This window comes from Trachymyrmex cornetzi, unplaced genomic scaffold, assembly GCF_001594075.2.
Source record: "Trachymyrmex cornetzi isolate Tcor2-1 unplaced genomic scaffold, Tcor1.1 scaffold200, whole genome shotgun sequence".
Taxonomy (NCBI): domain Eukaryota; kingdom Metazoa; phylum Arthropoda; class Insecta; order Hymenoptera; family Formicidae; genus Trachymyrmex; species Trachymyrmex cornetzi.
In genome coordinates, this window is record NW_017296637.1 from 433,228 (window position 1) to 447,650 (window position 14,423).

A 14,423-nucleotide genomic window follows, 5' to 3' on the forward strand; every position below is an offset into this window, starting at 1 on the left:
ATCATTGGGAGTGACTCAACAAGCCATTTCAAAACGCTTCAAAGCCATGGGAATGATTCAGAAGCAAGGAAATTGGGTGCCGTACGAGTTGAAGCCGAGAGATGTTGAACAGCGTTTGTTTGCTTGTAAACAGCTGCTTGAAAGGCCAAGATGAAAGGGATTTCTGCATCGCATTGTGACTGGGTACGAAAAATGGGTTCATTACGATAACCCCAAGCGCAGAAAATCATGGGGAGTTCTCGGCCATGCTTCCACGTCGACGGCCAAACCGAATATTCACGGCTCCAAGGTCATGCTCTGTATTTGATGGGACTAGTTCGGCGTAGTGTATTATGAGCTGTTAAAACCGACTGAAACAATCACAAGCGATCGAATGCGGTATCGAATGCAATTGATGCGTTTGAGCCGAGCATTGAAAGACAAACGGCCGCAATACAACGAGAGACACGATAAAGTGATTTTGCAGCATGACAATGCTCGACCCCATGCTGCGAAAGTGGTCAAGACATACTTGGAAACGTTGAAATGGGAAGTCTTACCCCACCCGCCGTATTCTCCAGACGTTGCTCCCTCTGACTATCACTTGTTTTGATCAATGGCACACGGCCTGGCTGACCAGCACTTCCGGTCTTATGAAGAAGTAAAAAATTGGATCGATTCGTGGATCGCCTCAAAAGATGACCAGTTTTTTCGACGCGGGATTCGTACGCTGCCCGAAAGATGGGAGAAAGTAGTGGCCAGCGATGGACAATACTTTGAATCATAAATGTATAACCAGTTTTTTACAATAAAGCCTCGAATTTCGGAAAAAAACGGCGAAAGCAAAGTTGTACACCTAATAACATCATTTAATAATTGAATAAAAGATTGACAAAGAAAGAATTACACAAGCGGTTACAATAGATGCTGCAGAATTCTATTATTAGAAAATTATAATTAAATAGAAAACAATATTTTAGTTTACATTGATAAATAGTAAAGACTAATAAGTAAAAACTAATAAATAAATCCGTTAATAAATCAAACTAATCACTACTCCTTACAAATCAAAGAATTGGAAAGAGTAAGGGTACTTCGTAAGGAGTCGAGTAAGGAGTCGAGCGCAGAAGACGTCGCGCAAATAATACGCTTATAAGGAGTGAAACTTCTTTATTCACTAAACGCGCTTACATGTTTCGACTCATTTTTGAGCCTTCCTCAGAGCAAACACACACTAACATATATAAAGTAAAAGTTATCCTGTCATGGTGAGCTCCCCTACATCGATAATTCCAATGCCAGAATTAAATAAAAAGAAAGAAAAGAAAATGAAAAAGAAGGGAAATATTAAAAATGTCAAATTAAAGAATATAGAAACTAATTTATCAAAAAACTTTAATAATATAATTAGTGTGTTTGCTCTGAGGAAGGCTAAAAAATGAGTCGAACCATGTAAGCGCGTTTAGTGAATAAAGAAGTTTCACTCTTCATAAGTTTATTATTTGCGCGACGTTTTCTGCGCCCGACTCCTAGTGCCCTTACTCTTTCCAATTCTTTGACTAATAAATAAAAAATAATGATGATTTACTGTATAATTACTAATATATTGCATATTTATGAAATTGTATTTTTAATAAATAGTAAAAGTTGCAAGTCAATTTGATCATACATAAAACATGTTTGCAATAGAATAGCTGTGTATTTACGATATGCTATATTTAGTATACTAGTGAAATATATGAAATAGCATCGATCCATTTGTTGTTAATTAACGTGCGATGGGGCACGCTCGATTGTCACGACACGTCGAACGGAAGCACGATGATGCGATAGTGCAAGCGGATAAAGGAAGGGAGGAAAAATGAACAAGGTGTACAAATATATACGTCGATATAGATATAGAAATGGGGCCGCATGCATAATGGATATCGGGCCGTTTATAAACGCCGGTCGGTTTATACTAGGCGATGGTTTCCTCGCAATCGGATTCAATCTCTTCCTTTTCTTGCACCGTGCCGTTACATCAATTCCGTTACGATCGAGAGTGCCGTTTTATCTCGCTTCGAGTGGTCAGGCTAATTGTACATTCATTTCGTTACGGCGAGAGGAGCTACCGAATGAAAAATTGCAAAAGGAAAGATGCTCTTCGTCGAGTAACATAAATCCGTTTGCTTAGATCGGAAGACGACGACGGATTAATTAAGAAGCAGTCAAAGTTCGTTACGCTAATTGCGTTATGCTAATTTTTACAAATCTGCTAGCAGCTAGTGTGTAATCATACGTTAATTGATTTGATGAAAAGAAAAAAATTTATAGACTGAAAATTGTTATCAATAAAATAAATAACAAAAATTATTCAACTAAATAGATAATTAAATTGTTATTTACAAAATAAATGGTTGAGACTAATGATAAAATTTTATAACATAAAAAACATATACTATAACTCGTTGTTTAAATTTTAATTTAAATTTTAAATTTAATATTTTATTATTAAAAAATATATTATTAGACTCGCAAATAAAAATTTACAAGTTGCAAGCATTTACATTTGACAATGTTTCTAAAATATGTAGTTTACTCTCTATGTTATAATTTGTTCTCAGATATTCATAACTGTTATACATAAATAAATATTTTGTTATTTAATCGTATAAAATTGTAAAAGTTCATATAAACCATTTATTCTCTGTGCACCGAGGGAAATCTGGCAATAACTTTTTATTTTGAAAATAATATATCTCAAAACGTACTGTTGAATATTAGTTTCTATTGCAATACACCTTTTAATATATTTTCAATTTATATAATATACAATTATTACTGGAAAAATTTTTAAACATTTTTTGTTTTTTAATCAATGTATTATGATTCCATTTTAATTAAATAATTAATTTATACTTTTCTACAAACTGTATATTAGATAAGTACGAGCATAAAACGCATTATATATTTTATTTTAATAAAACGTATAAATATGTAATAAATAAATTCATACACATATATATATATATATATTTAAGAATTGAGTATATTATCTATCAAACATTATAGCTATTAGAAATTTAAATTTACTTATATTTAAACAATAATACTTGGTTTTTTAAATTTAATCATTTTATAACTATAAACAGTGATGAAGAGAGAATTATTTTAAAAATTATTAATGGCTCAAATTACGGTTTGTATATACATGCTCTCAAGTGAATGACTTAATAAACTCCTGATTCTTAATGGTTTGCAGTTTAAATGCAAGCAACGTCGTCTGCAGAACGGCAAAACTACAGAAAGCGTGAATTTACGTTAGTTACAATCCAGCAGCGTTCAATTGTAAATGACGTAGCTTTATGTCGGATGCATGTAAAATAATTACAACTGTCGCGGTATCTGCTTTCATGGCCATCGTCGATTAATCGTAGGGTGATCCGATAAATTTTCTATTTCAGCGTATGCGGGATCCAGCACTTCCAGAGAGCGGGGCACAGGCACTTGAATCTATTTCAAAGTACGTACTACGTTGTGGTAACATTCTCTACGGTGGGTTATGGGGATATCGTACCGGACATTTGGCCTTCGCAACTTTATATGGTCATTATGATCTGTGTGGCTCTCATAGTCTTACCAACACAGGTGCGTATATAACATTGTATATTTTATAAATATCAATAAATTGAGAGATTTGTTTACAAGTTTAACGCATATAATATATATAAAATTTAACACATTTTAATATACATATTTGTATCTACATGTAACATCTACATAACACAGATTGTTAGAAGACTAAATATTATCCGCAATTCGCCGGCTCGCGTAAAGGAACCACGGCAGTCTCGCGCTATGACGCTACGCTTTGTCTTAAAACCGAGATATTATATCTCCTGATATGTATTTAGCTTGAGAGTTTTAATCTAATCGTTATTTGGCTTTATATTTGATTGTTTATTAAAAAATTGGATTTAAAAAGAATAATAAAATCTAATTTAATTCTTTTATATATGATATAGGTATTATTATTGAATTGCATTATTGATATATGGAATCGCATTTTATTGACTGATTTGAAAACTTAAAAGACATCATGTGTGAATACATATACTACAGTGTATAATTTATTTAAAAAATATACATGTAAATAAATCTTGATGGTTAAGTCTTATTGGTTGTAGTAATATAATATTATTCTGCAAAAAATGCTGGTATTCTAAAAAAATTCGCGTAAAGTAGTATAGTATTGCTCTAAACTCGTATTCATCTCGTTTAATGTGCTTCAGTTGTGGTCGTTACGGTGACGTCCGCCTCATAGACTTCCTTTATAGACGTTATTTTCGAGTCACGCCGTAGAAAGCCTTAAATGTACCGAAACAAGACTCGTCTTACCGACCATATTGCCGCGCGGTTGACCCTCGTCGTTTTACGAATATTTATTATTCAGGTCGTTAGGAATATAACGCTTTTATTTCTCATGTGCGAGAAATGTGCGTCGAACAAGAGATCAAGTTCCATGCAAGTTTCTATGTCATCGTAAAAAGAATATTGATTCCGCAAATAATATTCGATGCAGATTGTTAAGATATGAAAATCAGAACTAAGGGTATCGTTTAATTTTAATGAACTCATACAAAGAGAATTTCCTTTTAAAATTTACCCTGAAAATATGACAGTTGTGGTACAATACGGTATTTTAAAGATTTTTACCATGCACTTCAATAAAATTGAACAAACTTATTTTACACTTTATTGTAATTTTATTAATGAATGAGAGAGATTTATATTAAAATTCTTTAAAATATATATATATATATATTATATATATATAGATAATTCACTAGGAATTATTTAGGCAAAAAGGATCTAGCTTTGACCGTCATAGGCCTGAATATGCTTATACTTAGTCTTTAAAATATAATGTTGTCCCATGACTGTCATATTTTCAGGGTAAATTCTAAGAAAAATTCTCTCTGTGTAGTCAATTTTTTTCTAATTAAGATTTTAGTCAGTTACAAAATTAGTTTACGTCAAGAATTAAAGAATCCTTTTCTTTGTTAACATTTAACAAAAAAACAAATAATAATAATTATTATTAATATTAATTTTTATATTATTTAACGTCAAAATATATTTATAGAAACCCTGCTATTTAGATGTGTAATATTATGATCATGAGAAGAGAGAGAGAGAGAGAGAGAGAGAAGAAAAAAGTAGGAAATTTAAATTAAATTCAAGCTCGTTCCAGAATTTATCATTACTTCTCTATTTCTTTAATATTCGTAATTCTATATCGACAGCATTAATGTTATCTGCGTTGTCTCTTTGTTCTAAAGAATCTGAGATCTAGGATCAGGTTGCAAGAAAAGACAGTATCGATTTGACAACTGCACGTGCTGACAAAGATTTGTGTATTCTCCAGGATGCATGTTACCATGGCAACTTTTCTTTTGCAATTGATCGTTGTAGATACCAAGAAAACTTTCTATTAGCTTGAGCTTTTCACATTACTATACGTCAAAGTCTCGTTAGCCATGTTATTTGGTCATATCACGTTATATATTGTGCATTATATAAGAAATTGTGCTTTTCTCGAAATATTTTCTGTGTAACCATATATCAAGATATCTAATAATTATTGCATTCGTGTGCAGACAAAATAGATTAAACTGAGTAGAAAAATCTTCTTTTTTTTTAATAAATGAATTTTTGCAATAATTAAAGTTTTTCACAAAAGCAACAAATCTAAAAAGATAAATTTTCGAGAAATAAAGAACTTCTCATCTTCAAACTGTTTATTATATAAATGTGATAATTTTTTTTTAATAAGGTATACAGGGTGATAAAAAATCATTTAGTATTTATACTATATATAATAGATAGTATACACGCCATATTGAATAAAATAGCCTTAGTGAAGATAGATCAAAAACTCAACCGTTTCTAAGATATAAACAAAAATGTATACCTTGTACATAAGAACAAAGTTTTAATGAAGAGCGACATATTTAAAAAAGAAGAAAAAATGTTTGGACTTGTTTGGTTCTTACTGAAATTTTATATTTACTACCAGTTTTTATCTCGTAATATTTTTTTACAATTATCTGTTTTTATAATATTAATAAGAATAAAAAAGGAAAGATATAAAAACAGAAATGTAAAACAGTCACAGAAAATCAAATATTCGATTTAATCATCAATCCTGATTTAATCATTAATCGTTGAATTGATTTAGCGCTTAATGAAGATTCGATCGACCAAAGAATATTATTAATTGTACAAGAGCAACTCGTGTCTACTCATTGTCTGTCGGCATCGACTGATTGCGTAGCATTCAATACGGAAAGCCTCGTCGATCTCTGTAATTTGTCTGTCAGATTGCCTGCCAATCGCACACGAGATATGTGCCAATTTGTACGGGTCAACATGATGTGTCAACCGCCCTTCTCTTCGTGTCTATCTCTTGCGTTTCCGCATTCTATTAAATTTGGTTTTGGACGATGGAGTCACGTCATTGTCGAGATAGCATAGACGTGTTAAAATAATTCAACGTAAAAGCCCGTATCTTTGCAGAGGAGAAGCTATTCTGTCCTATTAGTCCTTGAGTGACGAAATTTTATGGGAACAATAAAAAATTTGCAAGTAAAAATGCGATGTACGATAATATATATATCTATATGCTACTTATATGTGCAAGGTATTAAAATAATCACATGGAACATCTTTATATTCATTAAAAGAAAAAATTTAATACATTTATAAAAATGTTTTCATATAAATCTTTGTACAAAAATTTTGCGTTTATAAAGATTTTAATAATAGATTATTAATATAGTATAGAATGCGTACAGAATGAAATGTATGTAATTCAATTTAATTTTTTATTTAATATAAAGTATTTTATTTACAAAGAATATAGAACTTATATTACATATTATATTACATATTTTATATCTAATATATAAACAATAAGTATCTTATTGGATCTATATCGTATATGTGAAAACCCAACCAATAGGAAATAAAGGCTCGTAACGGTCGAAGCTTGAATGCTTAAATAATTCCATGTGAATTTATATATGCTATATACATATGTATATGTATACATATATACTATATTTGTGACGATTTGAACTGCGCACCGAATTAATTTTTTTCCCCGGACTTAGAAACGCAGACTAAAAAGCATCAAATTTAATTATGATATTACTATTACTATAATGCTCAATAGGCATCTATTAAAGAGATTTTAAGGGGATGCTGGAGTGACCAAATTATCGCCATTAGTCGTATAAAAATCTCCGAATTAACTGAGCGGAATTAAAAATCCTTTTACAGGATTAAAGTAGATGCAAAATTTGAAAGGTGGTTTAGTACTTTGTACTAAAATAAAAAAAAAGTTAAGTAAGATTTTAACTTCTTTTCGATTTTAGTGTAAGATCCACTGCACCACTTTCTAATTTTGCGTCTACTTTAATTCCGCAAGAGGATTTTTTGTTCCATTCAGTTAATTAAAAGATTCTTTAAACGACTGTAATGTCGATAATTTCGTCACTCCAGTATCTTCTTAATATGGGAATCTGTAAATAAATTTATTTATTGCGAAAAATATTATCTCAGTCGGAAGTCGAACCCGGATTTCTAGCATTCCGTGCGAGCGTCCTAAGCCTTTAAACTACCGAGGCCTTAGTAATTTTCTTCGCAATATAAAATAAAATACAAATTTACATTTCAGAGGCAATGAAAGAATTGCACGATAAAAAAAGATTTGAAAAAGAAATGATAAAAATAAAAAAGATTTTATTCTATTTTTTTAATATTTTTAATATAAGTAAATAGCTTCTGTGGAATATATATGCATATAAATGTATAATTTTATTTTTATTAAAACAAAATTATATTTTTGTTTATTCATTTGATCTATTAATCTAATAAATTTGTAAAGAATAACGCGATTTCCTATTTTGATTTATTCTAATTTATGCAAATATAAGGTAAATATTAGTTGATTGCATAATAATCTCATATTGATTACAGTTCGAACAGTTAGCATTCACATGGATGGAGCGACAAAAGCTTGGTGGCTCGTATTCATCACACAGAGCGCAAAGCGAGAAGCACGTGGTAGTTTGCAGTACGACACTGCAAGCCGACACCATTATGGACTTTCTAAACGAGTTTTATGCCCATCCCTTGCTGCAGGTTAGGCGACGAACGAATTACGTGCCTTGAATATTTCATTATGCACTAGACGACTTGTGATTTCGTAAAAATTCTTTATCAAGCTTTCAGTTTATCATAGTTAAAGTAACTGAGGCAATTAAGTTTAAAACATGTCGTCGAACTTAATTTTAATCACTACAACGCGATCTGTAAAAATTAAAAATACATTGCTGAATGAGACATAAAAATACAACTACTACAAAAAAAGTAATTTTAATTTTAAATTTTGATGAAATAATTATGAATAAAAATATACATATCCGATATACTTCTGGTGCGTTTATAAAGATCTATGATATTGTTATGACTTAAAAAATATGGAGAGCGTTAATTAATTGCATTATTTATCTTTCTACACGCTATTGCTTTAATTTATTTTATCATTTTTAATGTTAATGATTGAAAATAATCTGAACACGAGTAGGACTATTATGTGGTGCTTTTATCACCGATGGAACTCGACACCACAATGCGGATGATCCTGCAAGTGCCAATCTGGGCACAGAGGGTAATCTACATACAAGGCTCATGCCTAAAGGATGGCGATCTTGCGAGAGCCAGGATGAACGAGGCGGAAGCTTGTTTCGTGCTGGCAGCGAGAAATTATGCTGACAAAACCGCTGCTGACGAACACACGATACTCAGGTCAGCGATAAATGAAAATTGTTCACTATAATCTTCGTTAACGAAGTTTATAATCGCCGTTGTAAATTCCATCTTTTTCTTACTTTTCTTTTTCCTTAATAAGGGTTTCACGTTATGGGTATTAAACATTGCAATTTTAATGTTACTCCCGACGATCTATTTTGCGATCAATCTCAGACATTTTTCATTTAAGTTTTACTTCGGAGTTTAAATAGAAGTTAAGCTTTCCTGTTGACCTTAATCACTTAACTTTCTTTACTTTCAAATTCAGTTGTAAAGCGCAGTTGACTTGTAAGCGAGCACCTTAAGACATCGGCTCTCTGTTCAGTAATTCTAATCAAGTCCCGAATTGGTAAAAGATCTGTAGATAAAATAAAAGAGGAAAAATCTGAAATGTATTTTAGATAATAACATTTTTATTCAAGAAATAATCAAATAACGTTATATAATGAAAATATGTAGTTTATATAATGTATAATCAAATATATATATATGAATTGAAAACATATATTTAAAAAAATTCTTTTCCATATTTAGCACAGAATTATCTTGAATAATTTGAAAAAAAAAATTGAATTTAAATCTCACGGATAATTGATTTTGACAATTGTAGATCATGGGCGGTGAAAGATTTTGCGCCCATCGTTCCTCAATATGTTCAAATCTTCCGTCCGGAAAACAAGCTCCACGTGAAGTTCGCGGAGCACGTGGTGTGCGAGGATGAATTTAAATATGCCCTTTTGGCAAATAATTGCACGTGTCCCGGTGCATCGACATTGGTGACCTTATTGCTACACACATCCAGGGGACAGTAAGTGCTGTTCAAAATGTACCATAATTAGACTACAAATTTAGCCATACAGTAACCACGTGCACGTTTTGTAGTGTATACACTCACTGTTCTTCACTTCAATATTTATTTAATCTTTTAACATATATAATGAGAGGATTAATTATTTAATTTCAATTCGATAAAATGTGCATATTACCAATTTATAAATATATGTGTGAGATTGTAAGATTTTATTAAATGCTACAATACATTTTACAAAATAATATACGATGAAATATGTTATTTTATACTATTGTTTACTCTGTGTAATTTTATGTTGTAAACGTTACATAGTATAAAGATTGCATAAAGACGGAAAAATTGTGAATCGAAATCTTCCTCTTCACAGAGAAGGTCAACAGTCACAGGAAGAATGGCACAGGCTATATGGTAAATGTTCCGGCAACGAGATTTATCATATAATTCTCGGCGACTCCCGCTTTTTCGGAGAGTACGAAGGAAAATCTTTCACCTACGCGTCCTTCCACAGCCACCGGAAATATGGGGTTGCGCTTGTCGCAGTCAGACCGGCGGAACTTCCGGAATTTTACGAGGACACTATCCTGCTGAATCCTGGTAATCTCGCGACACACATTACCGCGGTGTCTTTCCTTTTTCTTGGGTACTTTTTCCAGCTTTTTATTTCTTGAATAAAATAAAAAAAATAAATAAGAGAAAAGATCTTGAATAACAAGAGACATTGAAATTTAGATCTTGTATTTCGCTTTCTTTTATACAATTTGTTAAAAAATGATTAATTATACGTCAGGAAAGATTATAAATATAGTAATAACTAGAAGTAAAAAGGAAGAGTAAAAAAAACAAAATGTTTAAATAATTTAATTAAATTTGATAAATATAGAATAAAAGGCTGCCACAATACGTGCGCCAATTGTGTACTTCTGTACGCAGGGCCACGACATATAATGAAGAAGACCGATACTTGCTACTACATGAGCATCACCAAGGAAGAAAATTCCGCGTTCGTGGTCGCGAATAATCAGAGCGGTATTGGCGAGGCAACGCAGGTGATCGTCGAGGCAAAGACGGACGCGACATCTGCGAATAACGGATCGACAACGAGTACCCCGACGACCAACGCTGTAACGGCGACCATGAATTCAACAGGGGCAACATCGGCGACGACGACGACTACCACCACGACGATATCGACCAGCTGCACCGGTTGCGGCGATGGGAACGGTACAGCAATCAGCAACGGTGCCGACGCGCACCAACGATTTTCCAACAGTTGTAACATTGCGCTGAGCGAAACACTCTGCAGACAGGAGACCTGCACGGGGCCCCGTGTGCAGGACCGATCGAATGGTCCCCAAGATCACAGGGCCCCGTTGCCACCGCAGGTTATTTTGCAGGTCCTCCCTAGCACGCCCATACCAACCCAACACTACAACTTACTCGCATCCAATGTCCACCGTGAGTGTCGCATGCGCCTCGCTATGCTTCTTTTTCTTCCTTTTCGATTTTTACTTTTATCTCTCTTAATTCGCTTTAAAAAGTACGATATTATTAATTCGTCAGATCATGCCTTTGAAGATATTCAGAGTTTGGAAAAATAATTAATATAGAATAGTATAGATTAATTACTAATTATTAATTATTAGATTGGACTATATGTAGACTCAAAACATTTCGAAAATTTGATTTTAAGAAAATTCTAATATAATTTTTACGAACGAACTCAAAAATTTTACGCAATCTGATCAGGCCTGATTGATATCTAATAATTATAAATTTGAATTATTTACTGTTTATTTGATTGAAAAAGTTTAGCTCTTTAAAAATCAATATTTTTACTTCCAAGTGACTTTTTTAGAAATTATTAAAGTTATCACAATGTTAAAACTGAAGTTTTGAAGCAAAAGTATTTCAGAATAAAACTGCTCGATACAAAGAGTCAATGATTCAAAATAAGCACCTGTTCACAAATGGTATGAACATGAAAATATTTAACAATTTCTTAGATTTATATCTTTTTTTAGTACTTTTATTTGTTGCACTAATAGGCATTGTTAAATATTGCTTAGAAAGTTATCTATAACGTTTGTACTTGTTAAGTGTTTGTATATTATCACAACACATACATGTACACATACATAAAACACAATGCTTTACAGCTATGAATGTAAAGTCGCAGTAATAATTAATAAAATAGTAAGCACTGTTTCTAGAAAAAGAAGGAACGACAGTGGTTTTGCAATGCAAATTTAAGTAATTTTTTCTATTTTAATTAAAAAGTTGCAACCATTTGATATACATATATTACAAATTCTTTTAAAATATTACAAATTCTTTAAAATATTAATATTTCTATTTATCCTTTATAGAAATTCACAACATTGTCTGTAAAATATAAAGTCTGTTAATAATAATCTAAGTAATATAATATTAGTTCTATAATATACGAGTATGTAGATATAAATTAATATATATATTAAAAAATTATAAAATTATTTAAATAACTTAAATAATTAGTAGACTTAAAACGTAAAAATTTGGCAAATTCACAAGAATGATATTTTTGTTCACAAAATTGTTTTATCATAACTATTTAAATTTCATTGCGTTATTCTATTATAAAGCGAAATTACGTGAAAGATTCAATGCATATGGGATAACAATGCATATCGAATCATACGTGTGATTAAATATTTATATACAGGCGTTGATAAAAAATTAACCGACCGAAATGTCGAACGATTCCTTCCTCTTCATTTACGTCTTTATTGATGTGGTTCATGCTTGTACATCGCTTTATGTGTAATCTGCGTGCATATACTATTCATGCACCATTCAGCAGTCGTCATCAACGATCTTCAGTAAGTGTAGTTTCTGAATAGGAAACTGCAAAGCTATAGTGTAAAATATTGCTCGCTTCGTTAGCTCTATGTTCGGCATTCAAGGTAATCTTTCATATAGATTTTGGTTGCGATATAACCGATACGTATTAAGATAATAATTTAATATGCACCAGTTAATCAACGTATTCAAAAATATGAGAAGATAAAAATAGAAAAAAAGTTGAAATAAACAAGAATATAAATGATTGTAAAAATAGTAATATTTGTATAAAATTTAATATAATAAAATATCCTAGAAATAAAATATCCTAGAATTGTGTTTCGTACGAAACTTTTCTCAATTAATTAAAATAATAATTTTTAATTATACATTTTTGGCATTAAAAACAATTATTTTATTAAATTAAAAAGAAATATCAAACTTTAGTTATAATTATAAATGAATTCATTTTTTTTTTAAACAGGGTTTTTATCTAATATTTTTTATTGAAAGAAATGTTTCAATATTAACTTTGAATTTAAAAGTACTAAAGAAATTTTTTTTAGAAATGCAATTGATTATCTTGCTATTGATGCCAAAAAATTGTTAATTTTGAAAAAATGTTTGCTTTGACTAGACTGAGTATATCATTGTTTCTTTTTGAATTGTTATAACATAGAAATAAAGTATACAGATATATATACTACTACGTGATTTGATGTAAGACATTGAGTGCTTAGTAGAGAATATGAAAATATAGAATTATTTATACGTAAAACAAAGAAATATAAAATAATTTTTAATAATTTTTATACTAGAAGTGTGCAAACGAAAATTCGAAATGTGCATACATATACAAACAATAAATAATGGAATGAACTATGGAAAGTTAATTTTTTCAAAAATTGGGGGCTAACTTCACACATGTATGAAATAGCGTTTCTTTTCTCAATACAGAATTATCGAATTATTTCCCTTTTTAATGATATTATGTCTCTTTTATTAATGTTTATTGGCTATTATTATGAAGACATTTCTTTTGACATATCCCGCAATTTCGTAGGACCGTTGAATATTATGAGGATCAATTTCGATATTAGAATCACTCATCGCGGTCTTATATGTTACAGCGACTTATCTCGATCCCAGCGGATTCGGGGATTCGAGGCAATGCTTAAAAGAGGGAGGATCAACGCCACAAACGCCTATCACGGGAAATCATCTTGATGTGCCACGATCTCTCGATCCGAATCCAAATCTGCTTAGTCCAGAAATACTAATGCAAAGGAGAGGTCAGTTTTATTTATTAGTCGTTTAATGCACTAAAGAATACTTTCCAATTAGAGAAAAAATATATTAACTTCTTTTTTATTGTGTGTATACTAAAGGAAAGTTTTTAAACAAAAATTGTATCGAATATAAAATTCTGTTATCTGATCTAGTATTGTTCATAGCTTGTCATTTTTGTAAAAATTTGTTTTAGTTTCTTATAATCTTTCTATAATTTAACTTTAAAAACTGATGATTAAAAATTATTTAAAATAATGTTGAACAAAATTTTGTATTAAAATTTATTCTTGTGCATTTGACATATTACCTTTGCGTAAAATATATTACTTTGAAGCATTTTTAATTGATAATATTTCTATTGATAGTATTTCTATCTTTAGAGTCATTGTAACAAATAATTATGCATTTCATATGTAGTGTTCGTAGTGTTCGTATTATACATCAATATTTGTATGATACTATAACAAAATTAAAATATCTATTTATTAAATAGTTGGCTGACATCCTCCTTCTTTATTTCAGGTTGATACAATCAAGATAAAATTATCATATAGTATGCAAAGTTTAACCCTTACCGTACTATCTACAATTTGGTGCCTCATCCATACCATCAAGGGTCACTTCAAATCTTTTCGTTTTTTCACCTCTTCAAAATAATTTTAAA

At 30.9% G+C, this 14,423-nt stretch overlaps 1 protein-coding gene across 1 annotated transcript in view; it reads left to right on the forward strand.

The window, feature by feature from the left end:
• SLO2 (slowpoke 2) overlaps positions 1 to 14,423 on the forward strand; it is a 95,367-nt gene that overhangs the window by 66,969 nt on the left and 13,975 nt on the right. The window contains exons 8-14 of the mRNA XM_018505182.1: positions 3,426 to 3,609; positions 8,005 to 8,169; positions 8,615 to 8,835; positions 9,449 to 9,646; positions 10,017 to 10,243; positions 10,580 to 11,104; positions 13,600 to 13,761. Of these exons, the coding sequence (XP_018360684.1) occupies positions 3,426 to 3,609; positions 8,005 to 8,169; positions 8,615 to 8,835; positions 9,449 to 9,646; positions 10,017 to 10,243; positions 10,580 to 11,104; positions 13,600 to 13,761 (1,682 nt within the window). The remainder of the gene's footprint in view (positions 1 to 3,425; positions 3,610 to 8,004; positions 8,170 to 8,614; positions 8,836 to 9,448; positions 9,647 to 10,016; positions 10,244 to 10,579; positions 11,105 to 13,599; positions 13,762 to 14,423) is intronic.